The 17,828-nt window shown below is 41.1% G+C and overlaps 2 protein-coding genes across 2 annotated transcripts in view; one reads left to right on the top strand and one right to left on the bottom strand.

The window, feature by feature from the left end:
* Positions 1 to 8,821, bottom strand: part of CAPZA3 (capping actin protein of muscle Z-line subunit alpha 3) — a 37,711-nt gene extending 28,890 nt beyond the window's left edge. Inside the window, exon 1 of the mRNA XM_070947905.1 lies at positions 8,647 to 8,821. Coding sequence (XP_070804006.1) covers positions 8,647 to 8,821 — 175 coding nt within the window. The remainder of the gene's footprint in view (positions 1 to 8,646) is intronic.
* A 5,412-nt stretch (positions 8,822 to 14,233) lies between these two features.
* The window catches only part of LOC139319854 (1-phosphatidylinositol 4,5-bisphosphate phosphodiesterase zeta-1-like), a 67,954-nt gene continuing 64,359 nt past the window's right edge, over positions 14,234 to 17,828 (top strand). The window contains exons 1-3 of the mRNA XM_070947904.1: positions 14,234 to 14,303; positions 14,411 to 14,580; positions 16,732 to 16,963. Of these exons, the coding sequence (XP_070804005.1) occupies positions 14,234 to 14,303; positions 14,411 to 14,580; positions 16,732 to 16,963 (472 nt within the window). The remainder of the gene's footprint in view (positions 14,304 to 14,410; positions 14,581 to 16,731; positions 16,964 to 17,828) is intronic.

The raw sequence follows: 17,828 nt of genomic DNA, 5'->3' as shown, positions 1-17,828 counted from the left end.
TCTAATTTTCTGAGATTGTGAATTTGGGGTTTTCATGAGCTGTAAGCCATAATCATCAAAATTATGACAAATCAAGGCTTGAACTATCTCACTTTGCATGTAATGAGTCTATCTCATATATTAGTTTCACCTTTTAAGTTGCATTACTGAAATAAATAAACTTTTGCACGATATTCTAATTTTTCGAGTTTCACCTGTAGAATAGAATAGAATAGAATAGAATAGAATAGAATAGAATAGAATAGAATAGAATAGAATAGAATAGAATAACAGAGTTGGAAGGGACCTTGGAGGTCTTCTAGTCCAACCCCCTGCTCAGGCAGGAAACCCTACACCACTTTAGACCAATGGGTATCCAACATCTTCTTAAAAACTTCCACTGTTGGAGTCTTCACAACTTCTGGAGGCAAGTTGTTCCACTGATCAATTGTTCTCACTGTCAGGAAATTTCTCCTTAGTTCTAAGTTGCTTCTCTCCTTGATTAGTTTCCACCCATTGCTTCTTGTCCTGCCCTCAGGTGCTTTGGAGAATAGCTTGACTCCCTCTTCTTTGTGGCAACCCCTGAGATTGGAACACTGCTATCATGTCTCCCCTAGTCCTTCTTTTCATTAAACTAGACATACCCAGTTCCTGCAACCGTTCTTCATTTGTTTTATCCTCCAGTCCCCTAATCATCTTTGTTGCTTTTCTCTGCACTCTTTCTAGAGTCTCAACATCTTTTTTACATTGTGGCTACCAAAACTGAATGCAATATTCCAAGTGTGGCCTGACCAAGGCATTATAAAGTGGTATTAACACTTCACGTGATCTTGATTCTATGCAGCCTAGAACTGTGTTGGCTTTTTTGGCAGCTGCTGGCTCATATCTAAATGGTTGTCCACTAGGACTCCAAGATCCCTTTAACAGTTACTACTATTGAGCAAGGTATCACATATGCTGTACCTGTGCATTTTGTTTTTCTTGCCTAAATGTAGAACCTTACTTTTTTCCATTATTGAATTTCATTTTGTTAGATAGAACGTCCACATCACGACAATTTACCATTCTTCTAATTCTACCTGGTTTTTCGGGTTCCTTTGTCTTTGATGTTGGAAGGTCCACAGGTTGTTTTGTGGTTGTTTTAGCATCCGAAGACGGTGGCAGGCCTGGGACTTAGAAAAAAAAACCCCATATATTTTACATAAGCTAGTTTGGTTCAGTGGTTAAGACATCAGGCTAGAAACCAGGAGACTGTGGGTTTATTTATTTATTTAAAATATTTACATAGCTACCCATCTTATACCAAATCCTGAGTGGGTCCCAATCAGGAATTAAAACAATATAAAAATCATATAAAAACTACCCTATATTCTATGTCAGGGCATTGATTAATCCCATTCTGGCTATGAGATAATCGCGCCTGATTAGAGGAGTGGATCGAGACCTTTTTCCTTGTTGCATACTTTAAGAAAACAAACCCCGAAGAAAATATCTTCTAAGAAAACTCATTTATTTGTTATAAAGAAAATAAAACATCTCAATAACTAAGAAAAGTAATTGTTACATTTTTGCAAAAGTTCGTGCCGGCTATTTCTCAGCCAGACCTTTCTGGCAAGAGAACAAAGGAAAAAAATGAGTGTGAAGGAATGTGGGTGGACATGCGCAGTTTAGCTTACTGATAACAATTCTTGGCAAGGTATGGAAAGTCTGATAGTCCAGAAAAGATGAGCTCAGCTGGTAAATAAAAGAACGCAGTGACATTCTAGTTGTGCCTTAGGCATGAAAGCTGGCCGGATGACTTTGGGTGAATCAGTCTTTCTCAGCCAACTACATCAGCTTGGACAAAAAACTGGTCAATTGATTCCTATTGCAACCCACAGATTGATACTTGATTGACCTCAAAAAGAAGAATAGACTCTACACTTGTGGGAAAATGCTAGGAAGAAAAAAAACACACACCATATATCTATTTTCTAGAAAGTTTCTAGAACGCTGTAACAAGGCCAATTGGGAACAAAAATACTTAAATCTAGAAGAAACCCAAAGAAAACAATATCATTAATTGACTGTGTATATTGTATATTGGTCTTAAGGAAACTTTAATCTTTTCAAGACTGCTAATACTGAAGGATTCTGGAGCAGGGTCTACTGTATCGGTTCCACTTTTTCTCTTTAAAAAAAAAATCAATAGAGCTTACAGGATATCTGACTAAGTATATAAAAGTTTGGTCTGGAATTTAGCCAATATTTATTACTCGTCAACTTTAGTTTGTGATTGATCCGGACAAATGATTTTTTAAAGAATTAATTCATTTTTTTTTAAAATTTGATTTATATGCCGCCCTTCTCCGGAGACTCAGGACAGCTTACAATGCGTTAAGCAATAGCCTTCATACTTTTGTATATTTATACAAAGTCAGCTTATTGCCCCCACAAACTGGGTCCTCAATTTACCTACCTTAGAAAGGATGGAAGGCTGAGTCAACCTTGAGCCTGGTAAGATTCGAACCTGCAGTAATTGCAGGCAGCTGGTCTTAATAACAGGGTGCATTAAACCACTGTACTACCAAGGCCCTTTCAGCGTAATTAGCCAGCATTATTACTCATTTCATAATTTGCCCTGCTGTATTTGAAATTATAATTTGGCACTTAGTGTTGCAGAAGGTGAGGTTTTGATCATTGATCATTTCTTTGGTTTTACCATGTTTTTCAGGTTCCTTTGTCTCCGAAGTTGGAGCGGCCGCCGGTTGTTTTGCTGTTGTTTTAGCATCTGTAGGTGGTGGAGCTGCACCCTCTTTTGGTGCTGGCTCAGTTTTTGATGGGCCTGTTTCAACGGTAGCAGTGGGATCTGAAATTTTGGGAAAAAAATAAATATGAAATGCCTCTTGCAGAAATTCATGCATTTTTGTTTGTTTGTTTCTGTGAAAGCTCGTAATAGCAGTAGCAATAGCGCTTAACACTTACATACCGCTTCACAGTGCTTTTACAGCCCTGTCTAAGCGGTTTACAGAGTTGGCATTTTGCCCCCAACAATCTGGGTCCTCATTTTATCTTCCTTGGGGAGTGGTGCGATGGCCTAGAGCCGTGATGGCGAACCTATGGCACGCGTGTGGCACGTGGAGCCATATCGGCTCCACGAGTGTTGCCCTAGCTCAGCTCTAGTGCGCAAGCATGCCAGCCAGCTGATTTTCGGGCCTTCCAGTCCCACTGGAAGTCGGGAAACGGGCTGTTTCTGGCCTCTGGAGGGCCTCTGGGGTTGGGTAGGGAAGGCGGTTTTCATCCTCCCCAGGTCCTAGAAAGCCTCTGGAGCCTGGGACGGGTGAAAAATGGATCTTCCAGTCCTACCGGAAGTCGGGAAATGGGCCGTTTCCGGTCTCCGGAGGGCCTCTGGTGGTGTGGGGAAGGCCGTTTTTGCCCTCTCCAGGCTCCAAGAAAGCCTCTGGAGCCTGGGGAGGGCAAAAAAAACCAGGCCTACTGGGCCCACCATGCCATTGTGTGCTGAAAGCAGGGGGGAGCATGGGGGGATCGCATGCACATGCATGGGAGGGCGGGGCGCATTGAATTATGAATGTGGCACGCGCGCCTGCGACCCCCCCCACACTTCCCCCACTTTTGGCACACGACAGCAAAAAGGTTAGCCATCACTGGACTAGAGGTAGAGCTCTCACCTCACAATCAGGAGGCTGTGAGTTTGATCCTAGGTAGAGGCAGATATTTCTCTCTCTGGGCAAAATGAGAATATATATGCTGAACAAAATTCTGCATTGGTGACAGGAAGGGCATCTGGCCAGTAAACACTCTGCTAGCTCGATTCAGTTGCCCAGACTCCACCCTGCAAGGGATTATGTGGTAGGAAGGAGAAGGAGGCGGAGGAGGAGAAGGAGGAGGAGGAGGAGGAGGAGGAGGAGGAGGAGAAGGAGAAGAAGGAGAAGAAGAAGAAGAAGAAGAAGAAGAAGAAGAAGAAGAAGAAGAAGAAGAAGAAGAAGAAGAAGAAGAAGAAGAAGAAGAAGAAGAAGAAGAAGAAGATGATGATGATTTTATCTTCCTTGGAATGATGCAAGGATGAGTCAACCTTGAGCCGGTGAATTATTGAACTGTTGGCAGTCGGCAGAATTAGCCTGCAAATCTGCATTCTAGCCACTGCACCGCCATGGCTCATGGCAATCTCAATCTCACAAACAAACCAAACTTGTTAAATCCCTTAATCCCACTGAAAAGATTGTTTAACAAATTCTGAGGCTAAAACAGAACTCTAAAATACTGACTGTGTGTTTATGCATGTGAGCCTTGAAAGACAGATACTAAACATTTATATTATTAGGAAAAATCAACTACATCCAAAAAAATGGGATATATTACCCTTCTTTTTAGCATCGGAGGACCCTGGAGTCGAAGACTGCTTTACTGATTCCACTGTATTCTGTTTTGAAAACATTTACAGTGACTGCAAATGAATATAGATGAGAAAACTGTTATGTTCTGCACACAAAAATGATATCAATTCCTAGGATCTGTGGAGACTGTCACACACTGTGACCTGGAGAAATGCCAGAGAAAACAATTGTTTTGTCACTCCATGACATCAAGGGGAATGGAACCATCACGTTTCCTTGGTGGTTACATCTGGATTCAAGAGTTTCTGAGTTTTCTACACTGCAGAGCAAGAATTATAGAAAGTGCTGAAGAGGAGTGACTGTAACTTGGATGTGCTACTGTCATTTGCAACCTTTTCAAAGATTGGTGCCTCTTCAAAAATTTTGCATAACTTATATGCATTTAATTCAATAAATTGAGAAGAATGTACATCTAATTAATGTTTTTAAATGTCAGGCTACAAATTAGTTATATGATAGACAGACAGACAGACAGACCGATGGATGGATGGATGGATGGATAGAAGATAGAATAGAATAGAATAGAATAGAATAGAATAGAATAGAATAGAATAGAATAGAATAGAATAGAATAGAATAGAAGTGTGATTGGACACACTAGGAATTTGTCTTGGTGCATACGCTCTCAGTGTACATAAAAGAAAAGATACATTTGTCGAGAATCATAAGGTACCACACTTAATGATAGTCATAGGGTACAAATAAGCAATCAAATTATATTAGGAAACAGTCAATATAAATCATAAGGATACAAGCAACAAGGTTACAGTCATGCAGTCATAAGTGGGAGGAGATGGGTTATAGGAACGATGAGAAGATTAATAGTAGTGCAGACTTAGTAAATATATTATCTATCTATCTATCTATCTATCTATCTATCTATCTATCTATCTGATAGATAGATAGATAGATAGATAGATAGATAGATAGATACTGTGTTTCCCCAAAAATAAGACCCTGTCTTATATTTTTTTGAACCCTGAAATAAGCGCTTGGCCCTATTTGTGGGGAGGTCTTATTATTTTGGGGTGTGTGGAGCAAGACGGGGATCCTCTTGCTGTCATACCTGATTTCCAGCTCTGTCTCCCTAACCCTAACCAGAGGAAATGGTGGGGACCGGCTGTGCATGCGGTTAAATATTTTGGGGGAGGACTTATTTTCAGGGGAGGGCTTTTTTTCAGGGAAACACTGTAGATAGATGGAATTTTGTACCTGGATAAGGAACTTTTTCACACTGAAAAGAGGCACTTGGACTTCAAACAATACTCTGGACATCATGCTTCAATGTATTGGATTAGAACAAGTTTTTTTTTTTTAATGGATTCACATCCAAATTTAGTTAGGTAAGGACAGTTAAGTAATTTCATAATTTGTAATTTCGTATTGCTAGGGCTGTGACAGTCACCGGGATGCTTGTGACTTTGGGGCCACAGACTGTATCATTCTATTGTGTATTAAAATAATCTAATACATTTTTTTATTAATCATACATGTGAGACATCAATGATGCTGTAGACCTAATCACAAAACCTCTTGAGGAACTTTTGGGTATCATTCATGTTCCCTCTATAGCTCTTGATAGGGTAGCATGTCTCCTGTCATAAATGACTGAATACAATGCAATGCAATACAATCCAAATTACAATCTTAATTTTAATTTTTCATTTTGAAAAAAAGATTGCCGAAAAGGTTGGCATTTCTGGCAAGTGCATCTCTTAAAATATTTGGGGAAACCAAATACAATAACACTGCTCCCATTGTTTCCGCTCCAAATTATAAGAATGTGGTATTTGTTTTGTCATATAGCAAGGCCTTTATACCTTCCCTTATTTTCATAATTATGCTCAGTCAGAGTACAATGGAAACAATCCTACGTGATAAAGGTGAGAAAATAAATTATCTGTTTTGTTAAATAACGTTTCTTGATGCTTGGTTTTGAAAGAAGAAAAAACATTTCTCACCGTCAGTGGGAATTCAGGGAGAGTCCCTGAAATCAGCAATTTGATTTAAGCCAGGGAAAAAAGGAATACATTTCTTTTTAGAATAGAATAAAAGAGTTGGAAGGGACCTTGGAGGTCTTCTAGTCTAACCCCCTGCTTAGGCAGGAAACCCTACACCACTTCAGACAAATGGTTACCCAATCTTTTCTTAAAAACTTCCAGTGTTGGAGCATTCAGTATTATTCTGTGTTCTCTATTCTAGGGGTCTCCAACCTTGGCCACTTTAAGACTTGTGGACTTCAAAGTTGCCAAAGTTGAAGACCCCTGCTCTATTCTGTCTCTAATGTTTCAGGGACATCCACCAGATTGATTAATTTATGATAACACATAGTCCTTACAGATTCCCATGGTTGTAGGTGTGGAAATGTGGGAAAACAGCAGGGAAAAACTCTGCAACAATGTAAACTGGAGAGGCAGATGAAAAAAAAATATTAAAACTGCTTACTGGTGATGAAGATTGGGAGTGTCTATGGAGATTCTCAGTCATCCAAGTCATGGTTGTCCCAGAGGTGCTTTTTCAAAAGGCAATTGGACTTTGTTTTTCTTAAGTTTTTTTAAGTTTTTCTCAAGGAGCCTAAGTGGCGTAGGAGGCTAATGCCTCCTACTAAGGCAGCATTTAACATCCAGCTGCCTGCAATTACTGTGAGTTCAATTCTCACCAGGCTCAAGGTCGACTCAGCCTTCCATCCTTTCTAAGGTGGGTAAAATGAGGACCCGGTTTGTGGGGGCAATAAGCTGACTTTGTATAAATATACAAAAGTATGAAGGCTATTGCTTAACGCATTGTGAGCCGCCCTGAGTCTCCGGAAAAGGGCGGCATATAAAAATAAATAAATAAATAAATAAATAAATAAATAAATAAATAAATAAATAAATAAATGAAGTTGCCTTTTGAAAAAACACCTCTGGGACATGAGGATTGTGGGGGTCATTTATATATTCTTCTAGTACATTCTTATTTTTTTTTTCACATTTTCTCTATTTTTCCCTTTTGCACCATTTTCTCTATTTTTCTTTCTTTTACTTTGTATTAGTTTTTACTAGTGCAATTATAATCATCAGCAAAATAGTTTGGGAGGGAAAAAAAAAATTAAAACCAGAGAAGCCACACCGAGAAGAACAGCCCAGCTGAGACACTTCAGTCTACATAAATTTTATGTTGCATTTCATATCTCTCTTTTTCTTCTAGACTTTCTTCATATTTTCAGATCATTTGTTTCCTATGATTATGATGATGATGATGATGGCCCGTGGCACAAGTCAGACAGATGTTCAGACTGGATTTGTCATTTTTATTAACTTGAGTCCTTCTAAGAACCTGGAATAGGCAGAAGTGAATCTTGGATGGGTGTCGGAGACAACTTCGCAGGATGGAAGCCACCTTTTGCAATGGACTGATGGTGATGTTGCCAACGCTTCAAGCGCTCCAGATGTTTTGTATCGCACTCAAGGCACCTGTGCCTTTGGCACTTAAGGCACCTGCTATCTTTGCCTTCCCCATCGCAGGATGGAAGCCACCTTTTGCAACTGACTGAGGATGACGTTGCCAACGCTTCAAGCATTCTTCAAGTGGCGCTCCAGATGTTTTGGATCGCACTTAATGCACCAATGGGTGCTGTCTTTGCCTTCACTATTGCAGGATGGAAGCTACCTTTTGCACTATCACTGATAGTGTCGTTGCCAACACTTCAAACATTCTTCAAGCGGCGCTCCAGATGTTTTGGATTGCACTCAAGGCACCTACGGGTGCTACCTTTGCCTCCTCCATCGCAGGATGGAAGCCACCTTTTGCACTATCACTGATAGTGACGTTGCCAAACGCTGACATTCTTCAAACGGCAATCCAGATGTTTTGGATCGCACTTAGTGGGTGCTATCACCACTCCTTCCGTTGGTGGGCCTTCCTATCTTCTCATTTAAGTATCAATCTTTTTTTTTTTTTTTTTTAATTTGATTTATATGCCGCCCTTCTCCGGAGACTCACGGCGGCTTACAATGCTTTAAGCAATAGCCTTGCCTAATCTTGCCTGATGATGATGATGATGATGATGATGATGATGATGATGATGGTGGTGTGTAGGCATCCTTTAAAGATTTATTCTGGCCAGAAAGCGAGAGCCCAGAGGTAGAAGAGAAGAGAAGAGAGGCGTGGGGGAAAAAAAAAAAAGGCGCACGGGATGCCCATCTGTAGCCCCGCGGGCGCTGGAGCGGGATGGGGGGGGGCAACCCGGCCGTTGGGGGGGGGGGAACCAGCAAGGGAGGCAGCCCCTCGCCCGCCCGTTGTGACGTGGCGGAGGCCCCGCGGGCTGCCCCGCTGGCGCCATAGAGGGTCGCCTCTCTCCGGGCTTTCGACTGGCCGCATCCAGGCGGGCAGCAGGGAGGAAGAGCCGCGGGGTAGAGCCGCGAGGCGGGCGAGGCGGGCGGCGCGCTGGGAGCTGCTGAGACCATCGCAGTAAGGAACAGGCGCTCGGGCCATGCGGAGGAGGCAACGGCGGCACCATGGAGAATAAATATCCTTGGCTTGGAAGGAGCGAGAGGGAAGGAGTGTATTGCCCACAGCTCCCCAGATTTCCCCCAACTGGTTGACGCGGGGTCGGATGACGGCGAGGAATTCCTGGGTGGGGAGGGTCCCAGGTTATCCGTGGGCATCACGTTGAGCGAGGAGGCGCCAAGAAAGAATTTTAAGGTTTTAATAGATGGGTTTTAATGCATTGTAAGCCGCCTTGAGTCCTTCGGAGAATAAGGAAGGAAGGAAGGAAGGAAGGAAGGGAGAGAGAGAGAGAGAGAGAGAGAGAGAGAGAGAGAGAGAGAGAAAGAAAGAAGAAAGAAAGAAAGAAAGAAAGAAAGAAAGAAAGAAAGAAAGAAAGAAAGAAAGAAAGAAAGAAAGAAAGAAAGAAAGAAAGATGGATGGACCGGACTTGCGCCAAGGTGAACCAGACTTGCCATCTGTCAGAAATGATATAAGGCAGAGGTCTTCAAACTTGGCTGCTTTAAGACTTGTGGACTTCAACTCCCAGAATTCTCCAGCCAGCATAGCTGGCTGGAGAATTCTGGGAGTTGAAAGTCCACAAGTCTTAAAGCAGCCAAGTTTGAGGACCTCTGATATAGAGTCTCCCGCTTGAGCAGCAAAGGGGGTTGGACTAGATGACCTCCGAGGTCCCTCCTAACTCTGTTATTCTGTTCTTTGGTTAAACTGTGGCAGTCCCAAGAGGGAAAATGATGGCTTTCAATAAGCTTAGCTTTAAAAAGGCAAATACTAAGTCTGCACTAGTATTCATCTTCTCATCGTTCCCACCACCCGTCTCCTTCCACTTATGACTGTGTGACTGTAATTTTGTTGCTTGTATCCTTACGATTTATATTGATAATGTTTCCCGGTTGCTTATTTGTACCCTATGACTATCATGAAGTGTTGTACCGTATGATTCTTGACGAACGTATCTTTTCTTTTATGTACACTGAGAGTGTATGCACCAAAGACAAATTCCTTGTGTGTCCAATCACGCTTGGCCAATAAAGAATTCTATTCTATTCTATTCTATTCTATTCTATTCTATTCTATTCTATTCTATTCTATTCTATTCTATTCTATTCACCAAGACAAATTCCTTGTGTGTCCAATCACACTTGGTCAATAAAAAAAATTCTATTCTATTCTATTCTACATAGAAAATGACTAAACCTGGATGATTCCAAGTCTGTTATTCTATTCTAAGTATTCTTGGAAAGTCAGCTTTCTTCTATCATGATAGTTATTGATAGCAGTAGTGTTAAGAGTAGTAGAGTTTTCTCTTACTTGCTAACTGTCACGGATGGGAGGATCTATTGAAATCTATAAGTGACTTTGTGCAATGATTACGAAGAAAAATGAGCGGGAGTAAAATAGTGTAGTTTATATAGCAACACGTGCCCGGAATAAGTAAACATATATCTATCCGGTCTGGTGTTTCTCAGCCTTAGCAACTTTAAGAGGGGTGGACTTCAACTCCCAGAATTCCCCAGCCAATGCTGGCTGGGGAATTCTGGGAGTTGAAGTCCACCCTTCTTAAAGTTGCTAAACTGGAGAAACGATGAATTTAGTCCAATGTTTCTCAACCTTGGGTAAATTTTATAATTCTCAGCAAAAGGCATGGGGAATAGGGAATTCCGGGAATTAAAGGCTACGCATCTGACAGTGCGAAGGCTGGGAAACACTGATCTAGTCACTAGAAGACGAACCTGAATAACGGAAGGGACCTTGGAGGTCTTCTAGTCTTGGACTAGAAGACTATGGGTAGAAAACTCTATGGGTTTCCTACCCATAGAGTAGGAAACCCTATGTACCATTTCAGACAAATGGTTGTCCAATCTCTTCTTTAAAACTTCCAGTGTTGGAGCATTCACAACTTCTGGAGGCCAGTTGTTCCACTGGTTAATTGTTCTAACTTGTCAAGAAGAAAGAGCCTGGAACAAGATCTATTTGTAACTAAGCCCTTACAAAGAAAAAGACCTACCTAACCTTTTCTCCAAAAACCTACAGCTAAGAATATCTTTGTTCTTTGGTTCCTTCACCCAAAGGGTCTTTTTTTGTTCTTTTTTAATTTGATTTATATGCCGCCCTTCTCCGGAGACTCAAGGTGGCTTACAATGTGCTAAGCAATAGCCTTCATCCTTTTGTATATTTATACAAAGTCAGCTTATTGCCCCCACAACTGGGTCCTCAATTTACCTACTTTAGAAAGGACGGAAGGCTGAGTCAACCTTGAGCCTGGCGAGATTCGAACCTGCAGTAATTGCAGGCAGCTGGTCTTAATAACAGGGTGCTTTAGACCACTGTACTACCAAGGCTTTCCTTCCCAAATCCATAAGGCACTCATTCCCAAGCGAACTTGAAGCCTTATGGATGGAAAAGTTGATGGTTACATCAGTCATAGAGAAACATTCAGTTCACATTCAGGTACATACAGATAGTTCTCGACTTACAACCATTTGTTTAGTGATCGTTTGAAGTTACAACGGCAAAGAAAATAGTGACGTATCACTATTTTTCACCTATGGTCATGTCATCAAAATTCAGAGTCTTGGCAACTGGCATGTATTTATGATGGTCGCAGCATCCCGTGGTCATGTGAAATTCCCTTTTGCGACCTTCTGACAAGCAAAGTCAATGGGGAACGATTCACTGAACAACCATGTTCCTAAATTTAACACCTGCAGCAACTCACTTAACAACTGTAGCAGGAAAGGCCATAAAACTCACTTAACAAATGTCTCACTTAGCCATTTGGGGCTCAGTTGTGGTTGTAAATCAAGGACTACCTGTATCCCTGTGAAAAGGAAGAAGCAGAAATAAGAATATTTGGATGCAAGTATCTCCCGGATTCACACGGTGAATCCAAGGGACGCGGTGGCTCAGTTTCTAAGATACTGAGCTTGTCGATCGAAAGGTCAGTAGTTCAGCGGTTCGAAACCCTAGTGCCGCTTAACGGGGTGAGCTCCTGTTACTTGTCCCAGCTTCTGCCAACCTAGCAGTTCGAAAGCACGTAAAAAATGCAAGTAGAAGAATAGGGACCACCTTGGTGGGAAGGTAACAGCATTCCGTGCGCCTTTGGTGTTTAGTCATGCCGGCCACATGACCACAGAGACATCGTCGGACAGTGCTGGCTCTTCAGCTTTGAAACGGAGATGAACACCGCCCCCTAGAGTTGGGAACGACTAGCAAATATGTGCGAGGGGAACCTTTACCTTTACCTATCTCCCAGATTCATGTATCTCTGTATATTGGAAGCTCTTAATCTTTCCTGTGTTTCTAGGGGAGCAATTTAATATTGCATGGACTTTGAAATCCTCATTCAGATAAACATAATATTCCAGTTGACCTAATTAGGAAGTTAAAGGAATCCAGGTCAGCAATGGCCCTCTGGAATAATCTTTTAATAGAGATCAGCCTGGCCCTTTTCCTGAAAGGGCATTTTGGAGGATGCTTAGAGCATCTCCCAAAGTACTCCAACTAGTTAGTTTTGCTTATCTTCTTATCTTTTATTTATCTTATTTCTGCCCATTTACAATTTTTATGTGCTTTTAATTGTTTTTACTCTGACTTTTAATATTTACTGTGGGTGTTTTAATGTTTTTCATAACTTATAAACTTAGATCCCAGCACGATGCAAAAGGAATAAATGAATGAATAATCATAAATTTGGTGTTGGAGGGCTTTTTTAAATGGATGGTATATTAAGAAGGGCAAAGCAGGGTCCTGCACTATAGGGAAACACCATTTTCTCTGTACAAATATACATTTAATCCTTTTGTTGAGGATTCTCATTTTTTGTTTATTGTGTGAGCTCTTCCAACGTTACTCCATTCCTTTGCAACAAGCAAAGCTTCATCTGAATTTCATGGCAGTTTATGGATATCCCTATGTATATATTTAGTGCATATGCCTAAACTGGGAGTCATTAGGAGTTGGGCAACATATAAATTATCATATTACTTACTATTTATTTATTAGAATTTTATCCTGCCTTTATTACTTTATAAGTAATTCTAGGTGTCGAACATACCTAAAACTCCTTCTTCCTCCTATTTTCCCCACAATAACCTTGTGAGGTAGGTTGGGCTGAGAGAGAGTGATTGACTCAAAGTCACCCAGTTGATTTTCATGTCTAAATTAAGACTAGAACTCACAGTTTCCTGGTTTCTAGGCAAGCACTTAAACACTTGACTGGCTCTTATTACAATTAATACAGGGGAATTATTATCCCCCCCCTCCCCCCCCATAAATGTCTTCAAAGAGGATGGGGAAGTTGTTTTTCCATAGGGAGGGGGAAACCTCTTCTATTTTAATAATATTTCACTTAGAACATTGCCTTACAAAGTTATTTCAGTCTTCTAAAGTTGAGTCTAAATAACAGATTAACAAAGTTGGAAGGGACCCTGTAGGTCATCTAGTCCAACCCCCCACCCAAGCAGGAAACCCTACACCATTTCTGACAGATGGCAGTCCAGTCTCTTCTTGAAAGCTTCCAGGGATGAAGCTCCCACAACCTCTGAAGGCAACTTCTGTTCCATGGGTTGATGGCTCTCACTGTCAGAAAATTTCTCCTTATTTCCAGGTTGAATCTCTCCTTGATCAGTTTCCATCCATTGTTCCTTGTCTGGCCTTCAGGTGCTTTGGAAAATAGCTTGACCCCTTCCTCTCAGTGGCAGCCCCTCAAATATTGGAAGACTGCTATCATGTCTCCCCTGGTCCTTCTCTTCACTAGACTAGCCAGGCCCAGTTCCTGCAACTGTTCATCGTATATTTTAGCTTCCAGTTCCCTAATCATCTTGGTTGCTCTTCTCTGCACTCTTTCTAGAGTCTTCGGAGTTTTGGTCACCACGCTATAAAAAAGATGTGGAGACTCTATTATTAGTTCAATTTACATGCTGCCCTGAGTCTTCGGAGAAAGGCGGCATATAAATCGAACTAATAATAGAGTCTCCACATCTTTTTTATAGCATGGTGACCAAAACTGGATGCAGTATTTGAGGTGCGCTCTTACTAAGGCTTTATAGAGCAGTATTAGTACCTCACTTGATCTTGACTAAATGAAATAGATCTGGTGTGTCAGACTCAAGGCCCGCGGGGTGCTTAAATCTGGCCCACGGGGTCAGCCTGGAAATAGCAAAGGACTGGCCCACGGTGCCTCTGGCAGCCAAAACAGGGTGCGGGGGGCCACGTGAGGGCCCCCTGCACCCCATTTTGGCTGGCAGGGTGCTGCAGGAGGCTGTCCAGGCCAAGGACGGGACGCACGGGGGCTCGCACGCTCTCCCTCGTGCCCTGTTTTGGCCAGAAGGGTACTGCAGGAGGTGTCCATCCCATCTCCCTCCGGCTGGCCCATGGAGGAGAACTACAATGCTGATCCAACCCTCGAAGAGATCCAGTTTGACATTCCTGAAATAGATGAACGTAAGTTCATTTGGGCATAGAAATCTTAATATTAAATGTCAAGGGATTGTCTCTTATATGCTTTCTGAATGAAGATTGTCAATGTTGTTGATATTTTCTGAATTAAGATACTGTCAATGTTGTTGAGAGTTCCCTTAACTCACTTTTCTATACATGGTTCATGGACATGATTTATGATGAATTTAGAGAGGGCAAGATCAACATAGATAAGACCTTAAAGCTGCTCAATAAGTTTGAAGTCTCTTACGATTATGTTCATGTGAAAAAAGTTTTTAAGGTGAGAAAACAATAATTGTGTTTTTTTTTTTAAATGTGTTGTAAAAATATGATCAAAGCCATTTTCTCAGGTGTTGAATGGACAAATTTCTAGGTTAAAATTTTCTTTTAATATGGAAATGCATGTTTTTAGATCTTTTTTATCCCACCTTTATTATTTTTACAAATAAATTAAAACAGGGAACATACCTAGTACTCCTTCCTGCTCCTATTTTCCCCAAAACAACTACCCTACGAGATGAGTTGGGCTGACAGAGAATGATTGGCCCAAAGTCACCCATCTGGCTTTTATAACTAAGGTAGGACTACAACTCACAGTCTCCCTGTTTCTAGCCTGATCCTTAACCAGAAGACCAAAGTGATTCTGATTATTGATAGGTAATGTTCTTTTTTACTATTTAGAAAAAAAATGTACCCGAAACCTTGTTGCATTTATCCAGAGGAGCATTTGTTATGTTCAAGTTGAAATATTGCTCAATGGAATTGTATTGTGTCAATTTCTTTTCATTGTGTCAATCAATCAATCTTTTATTACTGACATAGATAGAATTACACTGTAATCCCCTCCCCCATTATATCTCTCCTTCTCTTCCTGTCCTCCACCCCTTAAAAAATTGATTCATTGAATGTATTCTTAATCATGGCAAGTCCTGATTCAAGAATTTCTTACCTGGGTCTGGGGAAATTATATAGATTAAAAGATAGACGTGAGCAAGTTCTCTATTTTTTGTTGGTATTAAGCCAGCATAGCATGGGAGAAAAGAAAGGGGAAATAGTATGAATGGCTGTCTTTAATAGGTTTCAGATAAAATCAAATCGAATCTTTATTACAGGTAGTCCTTCAGTTACAACTACAATTGAGTCCAGAGCTTCTTTTTTCCAAGCAAGGCAGCTGTTAAATGAGTTATGTCCAATTTACAATGTTGTTTGCCAAAGTTGTTAAGTGAATCAATGCAATTGTTAAGTGGGTCACGCACGAATTAAGCAAACTCAGCTTCTCCTATTGATTGCTGGAAAGTAGCTAGCTGCGAAGGTCACAGATGGTGATCACATGACCCCAGGATGCTGTAACTGTCATAAAGACAGGCCAGTTGCCAAGTGCCTGAATTTGGATCATGTGACCATGAGGATGCTATGATGATTGTAAGTTCAAGGATGGTCATATGTCCCTTTTTAAAATGCCTTTGTAACTTTGAATAGTTGCTAAAGTAATTTGTAAATCAAGGACTACCTGTAGAGTAGCATAATTCTGTGTGCTTTTCGCCTGTATGAAGGTAAGTCATAACGTGTTTCTCCCAAAATAAGACCTAACTGGAAAATAAGCCCTAGCATAATTTTTCAGGATGCTCATAATATAAGCCTTACACCTAAAATAAGCCCCAGTTAAGATTGTCAGCCAGAGGGATTCATTTAGTACCGTATTTTCCTGAAAATAAGACCTAACCAGAAAATAAGCCCTTAATGCATCTTTTGGAGTAAAAATTAATATAAGGGGTGGCAGGGGAAGAATACTGCAAAACCTTCATTGCCACCCCACTCCAGGGGAAGGATACTTCAAAATCCCCATTCCCTCCCCACTCCTGGGGGAAGGATATTGCAAAATCTCTATTCCTACCCCACTCTGGGGCCAGCCAGAGGTGGTATTTGCCGGTTCTCCGAACTACTCAAAATTTCCGCTACCGGTTCTCTGAACTGCTCAAAATTTCCGCTACCAGTTCTCCAGAACCTGTCAGAACCTGCTGGATTTCACCCCTGCTCCTAGTCCTTCTTTTGTCTAGACTAGCCAAACCCAAATCCTGCAACCATTCTTCATATATTTTAGTCTCCAGACCTTTAATCATCTTAGTTGCTCTTCTCTGCACTTTTTCCAAAGTCTCAACATCTTTTTTCTAATGTGGTGACCCAAACTGGATGCAGTATTCCAGGTTTGGCCTTACTAAGGCTTTATAAAGCGGTACTAATACTTCACGTGATTTTGATTCTATGCCTCTGGTTATTCAACCAAGGATTGTATTAGCTTTATTGGCTGCTGCTTCACACTACTGGCTCATGTTTAAGTGATCGTCTACTAAGACTCTAAGGTCCCTCTCACAGTTACTGTTTTGGTAGCCAGGTTTTGCCTAATCTTTCTTTTTTTCTTTTCTTTCGGTAGAAAAATGACAAACAGAAGTCTGGACTTATTACCATGGAAGATTTCAGAGCAATCTATCGAATTCTTCTGCACAGACCAGAACTGGTTGAACTTTTCACCAGCTACTCGGCAAACAAAAAAGTTCTATCATCGGCAAATCTAGCTGAATTTCTCAGAAAGGAGCAATTTGAGCTTAATGCGAATGAGGGAAGGGCTGTTTCGCTCATTAATCGATACGAACCCATTCCTGAAGGTACCCCACAGTTCTAAAGTTACGGTTTAATTAGTGGTACTTCCTTTTCTAAGGAAAGAATGAAGGTTGAAAAGAGAAGTAATGCGAAGAATTGTCATACTTCTTTAAAAACATACCATATTTTTCAGAGTATAAGACGCACTGGACTATAAGACGCACCTACCTTTTTGGGTGAGGAAAACAAGAAAAAGAAATCTGCCTCTGCCTCCCAGAAATTTTGCCTCGTTGCAGCAAACAGCAAACAGCCTGTTTTACTTTAATTTTCATTTTCACCATAGCTTGATTAGCACAAGGGGGAAAAAAAAAATCTGCTCCCAGCAATTTACCTCCTTGCAGCAAGCAGCAGAGGCCCGAGCAAAACAGCTGAGAGCAAAACAGCTGAGAGCAAAACAGCTGAGAGTCGGGAGGCCGATCCAATCAACTTGTGCTAATTAGGCTGTGCTGAAGCTGAAAGGAGCTGTTTCTTCTTGCTGCTTGCTGCAAGGAGGTAACTGCTGGGAGGCAGAGGCCAAAGGGTGGGGGCCAGTGGGTGGGCGGGGATACATTCAGTGTATAAGACACACCTAAATTTTCACCCCCTTTTAGGGGGGAAAAAGGTGCGTATTATACTTCGAAAAATACGGTACTTTTTGGTTGGAAGAAATAATTAGTCATGGGCTGCTGTCGCAGTTGTGTCTTCTGTACATATGTGTATTTAATAGGAGATCAGAATTGTCGTTTTTGTGTAGCCACCACCTTTTAAATGAAGTGTAACCATTTAAATTATGTACAACCTTTAAAGCAATATGTATTGTATTTTATGTATGCTTTTATGAATTTGCATTGTATTAATTTATTATACAATATATAATATGATGTATTAATT

The sequence above is a fragment of the Pituophis catenifer genome, unplaced genomic scaffold (assembly GCF_029215685.1).
Source record: "Pituophis catenifer annectens isolate HBS135680 unplaced genomic scaffold, rPitCat1.0.hap2 SCAF_7, whole genome shotgun sequence".
Taxonomy (NCBI): domain Eukaryota; kingdom Metazoa; phylum Chordata; class Lepidosauria; order Squamata; family Colubridae; genus Pituophis; species Pituophis catenifer.
Note: the sequence above shows the minus strand (reverse complement) of the source record. Positions and strands in the feature narration are given on the sequence as shown.